Raw genomic sequence first — 8393 nt, 5'->3', positions numbered from 1 at the left:
TGTGTGACTTCAGCGCAGGGAACAGTAACTTGGCAGCATATTGGGGCTCAGTGAGAGGTGTGGCGCTTAGAGCATAACGCCTGGACAATGGCGAGCACGGCATTGGTGGAAGAGTGCGCCATCTCCTGGTCATTTGTAATGAATAACATAATTATGATGTTTGCACGTGAGATTTAAACTAACAGAGAAGAGAGAAAGAGAGAAGACTCTTTGAGAAAGAGAGAAGACTTTTAGCATAATGTTATAAGTTGAGAAAGCGCTCTCCATAGGAGGCAGCATGAGAAATGCAGCCAAACCTCTCGCCTGTCTGCCAAAGCAGGAAAGACGAACACCTACTGAGTCAGAGCAAGCCTGGAAGTTACATCTCAGTTAAACTTGGACAGAATGTTTGGCATAAACGCAAAAGTAAAATTAGATCGCTCAATTTTTTTTGTCTGCCTTTTTCCTGACATAGCTTGCATAACTGATGATACGTGCACAGAACGCGATCACCCAATCGTCCCAAATGCTCAGAGAGACTCTATCCTGTAGCATATAGATTTCTTTGTGGATATTCTGAAATGTTGTAATATTTCTCTGTTGATTAAAAATATGTCTCATAATTTCTGAATCTTCAATACAAGATTTTACTGTGTTTGTTTTAGGAAACGGTTCAACTAAAAGTACTACAGTCCATTACATGCAGTGTACCATCACTCTCAGCACAGCTCATTATATCCTCACGGAGTATCCAAATGAATATCCGTTCATATTTCATCCGCTGTTGAATAAACAGAAACAGCAAAGCAGGGTGAAAATAACTACAAGACCTTAACCTAAACGTCTCTGGATAATCTGCATCTGTTAGCGATAGCGTACAGCCCCCCTGTCATCCTCACCAGATGGTGGCGTTGTTTCTGCTGGGAATAGTAGGAACACTCTACAAATGACTTCTGGGTAACATTACAGTTGTTGCTCCGAACGCGGCTGCCATTTTGATGCTGGTATCGGATGTGCGAAACACAGGAGTTTAAACAGCGCATGATTTAAGAAGAAAGTAAATAGTTGATCTTATATTAATTGGTGACAAAATGCTCTCCGCAGCCCAGTTACTCGATGAGTTAATGGGCCGAGATAGGAACTTGGCTCCTGACGAGAAACGATGTAACGTACGCTGGGACCACGAGAGTGTAAGTTGACCATAGTTAGCCACCCACTAGCTAACTTTATCACCAACGTGAGGGACCGCGTTTTGTGAGGTTGATTTTTAAAATGTTTAGCTAACACATGTAACCTCAGTCATTTGCCTACTAAATCACGGGTGACGAAAAGACGAAGTAAATCAGGATGCCTTTATTATGTACTTACGCTATTATTAACCTCTGTTCTCTTGCTCAGGCAGTGCTAACCTAGCTAGGGAAAGCTGCTAAACGTTTGGCAGTAAGCTAGCAAGTACAATTTATGTATTCCTAGCTGGCAATGTGTGTTAAACGAGGTTATACATTTAGCATAAGAGCTACTCAGATTTGCCTTTTCCCTCCTTACCGCTGTGTGCAACCTTACATAATTTAGCTTCAGTACGTACGAAACTGACCTTTGTTTAAGCAATCACCATAACAAAATGAAGGGAATGTTAGTGCTATTGCGATTATTTTCGTTGATTAATGATTGCATGCGCGAGAAGTCCTGTTAATTAACCCTTAAGTGTTTATCCAATAACAGCCAGTGTTGTTAGAGGAAACATTGCATTGGGTACATTTTGTTGTCAAGGGCTTGTAAATGGCGGAGAGTAACCAAGGCAGCAAGCGAACGTTTGCTTCACGTTGTTAGGTCAGTTTGGAAGGAGGGGAGAGGATTAGGGTCGACACGGCGCCTTTGTTTTATTAGCCCTCTCCAGCGTAGTGCACGACATGATTTCACCTTAAGGCTTCCTATAGTCTAAATTTCTCAGAGCAACTCCACCGATTAGCATCAGTGATCTGCAGTAATACTCATGTGGAAGATTGACATTGTATTGTTTAAGGGACTTATGTGGATAATGACGGTCTCTATTAAGCTGCACTTGGGGCTCTGTGACACTGTTCCTGTAATGCGCTTTGATACTGTGCTTAACTACAACATACAACACAGTTCACACTTTTTTCAAGTGAATTATTCTGTCATGGTACTGTATCTACTGACATTAAAAATAATAATTTTTGTTTTCTAGGTTTGCAAATATTATCTTTGTGGGTTCTGCCCTGCTGAATTATTCACAAACACTCGGTCAGATTTGGGTAAGAAAATGTAAATTATTCATGTACCTCTCATGTTATTGGTTATGTGCTATGCATAGGTGTATATGATTGCCAGTGCATATTTTCTTTTTATTTATTGTTGTCTTACTTCCCAGGTCCTTGTGAGAAAATACACGATGAGAACTTGAGAAAAATGTAAGCTATTTTCTCCTATGCTTCGTAATCCGCGCTAGCATATTTCCGTTCATGTGTCCACATGGTGGAACTGAAACCGTGCATGTGCGCATGTTCTGCAGGTATGAGAAGAGTTCACGGTTTATGAAGGAGGGCTATGAGAGGGATTTCCTGCGTTACCTGCAGAGTTTGCTGGCAGAGGTGGAGCGCAGGATCCGTAGAGGACACGCTCGGCTAGCTCTCTCCCAGGCCCAGCAGAACTCCGGAGTATGTCAATCTGATACTTTCTCTATCCGCAGTCTGATAACTCTGTGTCTCTAAGTCTAAATCAGTGAGTTCAGCACACCAGGTTTAAATAATTCAAGGTATGTCAGCTTCGGCTGGGACAAAAAAAAAGAAAAATCATGCTTGGGAACAGCAGTTATGACATTGTTTGTACTCTTTACTGACCTTCCAATTATTTATCACCCAAACTGTTTCCTGTCAACAGGGGCCCGGCCCGTCGGGGAAGAATGAGGAGAAGATTCAGGTTCTCACTGAGAAGATTGAAGAGCTGGTTCAACAGGTACGAGCTACAACTTCAGCTACAACAGTTTCTGGCTCTGTGTCTGCATGATTGATGGAAATGAGTGTGTGTGTGTGTGTGTGTTCTTTCTACACTGTGCCTTTTTGTGTGTGTTTTATGTGTGTGAGGGGTACATGCGTGATGACCTTTATTTAATTGTGCTGTGAGTGTGAGACAAAGCTGTCCTGTGTGTGTAGATTGAGGAGCTGGGCTCAGAAGGCCGTGTGGAGGAGGCTCAGGGGATGATGAAGCTGGTGGAGCAGCTGAAGGAAGAAAGAGAGCTCTTGAGCTCCACCCCATCAGTAAGAGAGACTTAGAAAAAGTATTACTCTAAATTTTACACTGGTCATTGGTGAACAGTAGATGTAGAGGACAGAGAGAGTGACATAAGTAGTGCAAATGTTGGGTAAAACCCAAATGCAGGAGAATGTTTTAGTTTTTGAGAGATTTTAACAACAGTGATGTCTAATTTCTGCAGGCGTAGATGGTTTGGCTTGCAATGAAAGTGTTGTGTTTCAGACTAATTGCATTTTGTCGCTGTGTCTGGTTTCAGACGATTGAGAGCTTTGCTGCCCAGGAGAAACAGATGGAGGTGTGTGAGGTTTGTGGAGCATTTCTCATCGTCGGAGATGCCCAGTCTAGAGTGGACGACCATCTCATGGGCAAACAGCACATGGGCTATGCCAAAATCAAGTCCACAGTGGAGGAGCTCAAGGTTGGGTTTCATCTGGGCATTTGTTTGGAACCTGTGTCATTGCCATAGCTCAAGCAGAAGTCAGTTTTGATTTCTTCTTCTTTTTCTCTACGGTTTGACCTTACAGGAGAAACTGCGTCGGCGCTCAGAAGACCCTGACAGGGACGAAAGAGGCAGAAAGGAAAGAGAAGATAGGGAGCGAGAGAGAGAGGAACGAGAGAAGAAACGCAGGGAGGAGGAGGAGAAAGAGAAGGAGCGGGAAAAAGAGAGGGAGAGAGAGCGAGAGAGGGAAAGAGAGCGCGAGAGAGAGAGAGACCGGGACAGGGAGAGGGAGAGAGAGAGGGAAAGGGAGAGAGAGAGAGACAGACGAGGGCGACGCAGCCACTCCAACAGCCGTCACTCAAGCCGGGCATCAGACCGCAGGAGGAGCCGATCCCGAGATCGCAGGAGGTCCAGGAGCAAAGACCGCGACAGGAAACGCAGCAGGTACGCTCCCTCTTCAGTAAACAACTCACAGAACACCGTACAGACCACTGAAACCCTTACCCCGCATCTCATCCCAGAGTTTTCAGCAATGAGTCCATCCTGCACTTCACTGTATTTACTGAATTTGCTGAGCTGGTGTCTCATGGCCAAATAAAGCATTGTGTTTCTCTTGAATATTTTATTTAAGGCTTTGAAAGAGTTATGTTCCCCCGAATGGCTTCTATAATTGAAGATACTCGTTTGCCTCAGAATATGAAATAAAGCTGTGAAAATTGACACATTAACAATTAGCCAATGTGATTTTTTTATTCCCTTCTTTTTTTTCTTTTGTTCAGGAGCCGTGACAGAGAGAGGAGGCGTAGCCGGGATCGTTCGGACAGGAAGCGGCGTTCCCGCAGTAGAGACAGGAGGAGATCCCGCAGCTCTGACCGCAAGAGCCACAGACATCGCAGCCGCAGCCGGGACAAAGACAGAGAACGAGACCGAGACAAGGACAGAACATCCAGAGACAAAGGTGAAGGGACAAGAGCCCTGGATAAGAGCAGAACAGTCACATTCACTACCTCAGGCCAAAGACTAACTGCAATACACAGGCACTGCCTTTGTTGTGGTCATTTCATTGATAAACCCAGACGTCTGAATCATTCTTGATTTGTCTCACGTGACCAGTTTTTGAAGCTTTTCATTATGTCTTATGCACTTAATGTTGATATGAACGCTGCAGCTGAAATAATAATAAGCGCATCATTTTCTTCTCATCCCACTTCAGAGTGCTTTCTGCAGCACTTTGTTTGAAATATAGCTTGATTTTGTTTGAAATATAGCTTGATTTTGTTTGAAATATAGCTTGATTTTGTTTGAAATGGAGCGCGATTCGTTTTCGGGCTTAGCCGTCTCGAGTGAGAGTCTCGTCCTGTCACCTCCGCAGACCACAAAGAGCCGGAGGAGAGGAAGAGCAGTAAGAAGAGCTCGTCTGACGAAAAGCCGTCTGAGGCCCCAAAGCCCGAGCCCATGGAGGTGGAGGCTGCCGCCAAGGCAGAGCTGAACGGCACAGCTGAAGACATCCATTCTGAAGGTGACACACAGTCCAATTAAAACTGATCTGATAGGACCTCAGATCAGACCCAGGTAAGTGAACTCTCCTCCGTCGGTGTGCCTCTTTTCCCTCCCCCCCCCTTCCTATCCTCCCTCCCTCTCCCTCTCCCGCCCCTCCCCTTTTTCTTTCAGTTATGTCTGTCACACTCTTCTCCCTGTTTTTTGAACTAGTGCATCGTAAGTATGCACTGAAGATGGAACTAGGAGGATGAGAGAGAGAGAGAAGAATGTAGAATGAGACACAAACCCAGAGGGAAAAGCCAGTGTAGCCCCTGACAGGCACTCCGGAGGTACCTCGTTTTGTATCGGTCACACATTTGTCTCTCAGACCAAGCTCTCTTCCAAAAAAAAAAAAAAAAACCAAAACCCTTTTTTTTTTCTTTTTTTTTTTTGCTTAACTTTTTTTTTTTTGTGCCTCTGTCTGTAGTATCTGATCTTCAAGTGCTCACAGTTTACAATATGCTGTGATGTATAACCTGTGATCTGTCTGCCTCACACATTACATATATAGAGTGAATGTGTGTCTATATATGCATGCCCATATATATACACACACAGTACAGAGTAATTAACACTCACATTCAGTCTCTAAATTCATGTCTATAAAGGTATTTTTGTAGGCACTTATATCCATGTCTGTAAAGGTATTAATGGAAGGATCTTATATGAAATGCAGTCAAATATTTAACCCTTTTCTTTCCTCCTGTAAAAAAAAAACTAGAGAGATTTATACAGTGTTTGTGCTTCACTGACTTGCATTGTGACATAGTGTGTTGTTAAAGTGAAAGAGTTAATAGCGTTGGGGAATGAGGGATTTAGGGTTAATGAACTATTGCAGCTGGTTTCCGTACCTCACACAGCGTTGGTGTTGTGAGCGACCCCATGAAAAGCCAAATTAAAAATCAAGGATACAGTCAATCTATGCAGGTACTCACCCCAGGTATTCCTTTCTCTACCAACATCCATTTGAATGCTGTTGCCTGTGAACGTGTTACCCAGCTTGATGTATCTGCTTTTCCTTTAGTTTATTTATCTATTGATTTGAATAATATCTATTGTAAGTTGTGGTTTTGTTTTGTTTTTTTAAATTTATTTACTTATATATTTATATATGATATTTTTTGCTTGTTTTGAAATTGCAGAAGCCCTTAACAGACATGTAAATGAATGAAGTTGATATGTTGGGCGTTATGGATGAAACCAGTTGATGTCCCCATGTCATACATTCCTACTGGCAGTGTAGTTCTTAATCGTCTGGAATTTTTGTGGATTTTTTTTTTACATTTGGATTTTGACAAAACCCAACTACGAGAAGTGTTTTTGGTTTTTTTTGTTTTTTTGGGTTTTGTTTTTTTGTTTTGTTTTTATAGCGCCATTATACAACATTTTTATGTAGACACACACCATTTTCATTGCATAATTATCAGTGATATGGTGCTTCCCTGGTAATGACCTGAACCTCTGCATTTAGTTGAGTAATGAAATTTCGGCTGTTAAAACTTGTAATTGGGTCTGCATGGACAAGGGGATGTCAAATGGGACAAAGACAGAGAAAACGTCCATCACCATAAAGTAGTTCTGGTTTAAACAACTTTTGTGTACTTTCCCCACAAGTATTTGAACTGTATAATTCAGTGGTCATTGCTTTTTTTTTTGTTGTTGTTGTTGTTGTTGTTGTTGACTGTTTCTCTGTGTCTCTAGTAGAGCAACGAGAACCAGTGAGACAATAAGGATGTGTCTTAGTTCTAATGCTCTCAAACTTACATACACACTCGAATGGTCCAAGAGTTGGTAGGAGTTAGGTGTCATGGTATTGTAACAGAATGCCAGGAGTAGACGCTGTTGTGGTAATCTAGTGTGAGGGAGGTTTCTCCTTAAACCTGAGACCGTCTTGTGTTGAGCGAACGTGAAATGTTTATGAAGTGAATGAATCCAGGGGTTTTCCAGCACTAATCTGAGTCTTTCTGAATATTTGTGTACATCAGGGAAAACCTGGCAACATCTGGACGAAGAAGACCTGAAGACCCCCGGCGCTTGAACATGCACCTTCTCCACTTAAAACAAGGTGAACCACAAATGTAGTGGCCTCTTAAAAAAAAAATAAAAAAAATAGACAGACAAAAAAAAAAAAAAAAAAAGAAGGAAACGTGTGTATGATGGTTCTGGTAGCCCCTTTCCAAGCACATTTGCAGGACCTGTTTCGTTCTTTTTACAGTGTTTTCATTTCCTGTTTTTTTTTTTTTTTTGTTTGTTTGTTTGTTTTTGTTTTGGGTTTTTCTTCATACTTAACGATTTACAAATCTATAGCTACATGCCAGTGACCATGTATTTCTGTTAAGGAGCATATAGGATTGACCATAGCTTTGGCATGTTTGGTTTGTACAGTCAGGTCTTCTCTTCACGTTTTACGAGTTTGAAGCATTTGTACAGTATTTGGACTGGCAATGTGAATGGCCTCTTCACAGTTGAACTCAAATTTATCATTTTTTTTCCTCTCTTTCCCCGCTGTGTAAGATATATCCCAATCCCAGGATGACTTTTTTTTTTTCTTTAGAGAAATGTTTTTTTGTTTTTGTTTTTTTCGGTTCAGATTTTAATAGAATCTGTATATGTCTTGAATAAAATCCCAAAAATGAACCTGTCTCTGTGTGTCATTTGTTTACATGGTACTGGAGCATTTGATACAGGAAAGCTGAGGGAGAGACCCTGACAGATTTGTGGAACAAGGGCTTCAATGTTACTGGATTAAAACTGTGACACCCAAATTCGTGATATGCTCTGCTGTTTACACTTCAACCATTTTATATAAACTTATTTGAACACACAGTACATTAGGCCAGTTCCTCAAGATAAGAATGAAAGATCACACTGAGACCCATTCATCAGTGTAATATGTCACAGTGAATGTTTACCCTCTCTACAATATGTAGGTATTTGTCACCTCTTTTATGCTTACCCAGCAATGTTGAAACAGCTTAATCCTTAAGTTTCTTTCTCTTGTTTTGAATTTAAACTCTAAAAGGGTAACAGAGACTTGAATTATTTTGGTCTCATTCAGATTTTCTTTGCCCTAGACTTGTTCTAGGATCATCTCATGATTGCAAAGCTGAAAGTGTAGCGAGGTTGTTTGGCCGCCAAGGGGAGCTCCTGAGACTTTTTTCCA

At 41.8% G+C, this 8393-nt stretch overlaps 1 protein-coding gene across 3 annotated transcripts; it reads left to right on the top strand.

Moving 5' to 3' along the window:
* Window positions 1–982: 982 nt before the first annotated feature.
* luc7l3 (LUC7-like 3 pre-mRNA splicing factor) lies at window positions 983–7859 on the top strand. Of its 3 annotated transcripts, none has more exons than XM_030790148.1 (11): window positions 983–1169; window positions 2189–2255; window positions 2372–2411; window positions 2513–2657; window positions 2881–2955; window positions 3153–3257; window positions 3509–3670; window positions 3777–4135; window positions 4471–4649; window positions 5064–5263; window positions 7216–7859. In XM_030790148.1, exons 1-10 carry the CDS (start codon window positions 1071–1073, stop codon window positions 5228–5230), a joined length of 1398 nt encoding a protein of 465 aa, XP_030646008.1. In that variant the 5' UTR covers window positions 983–1070; the 3' UTR covers window positions 5231–5263; window positions 7216–7859. The 3 variants fall into 3 exon arrangements, with proteins under 3 accessions (XP_030646008.1, XP_030646006.1, XP_030646007.1); XM_030790146.1 differs by lacking the exon at window positions 7216–7859 and adding an exon at window positions 5402–5573 and having other exon boundaries at window positions 5064–5210; XM_030790147.1 differs by lacking the exon at window positions 7216–7859 and having other exon boundaries at window positions 5064–5573.
* The last annotated feature ends 534 nt before the right edge of the window (window positions 7860–8393 follow it).

The sequence above is a fragment of the Chanos chanos genome, chromosome 13, assembly GCF_902362185.1.
Source record: "Chanos chanos chromosome 13, fChaCha1.1, whole genome shotgun sequence".
NCBI lineage: Eukaryota > Metazoa > Chordata > Actinopteri > Gonorynchiformes > Chanidae > Chanos > Chanos chanos.
The sequence above is the reverse complement of the archived record's forward strand: the minus strand, read 5'-3'. Positions and strand labels throughout refer to the sequence as shown.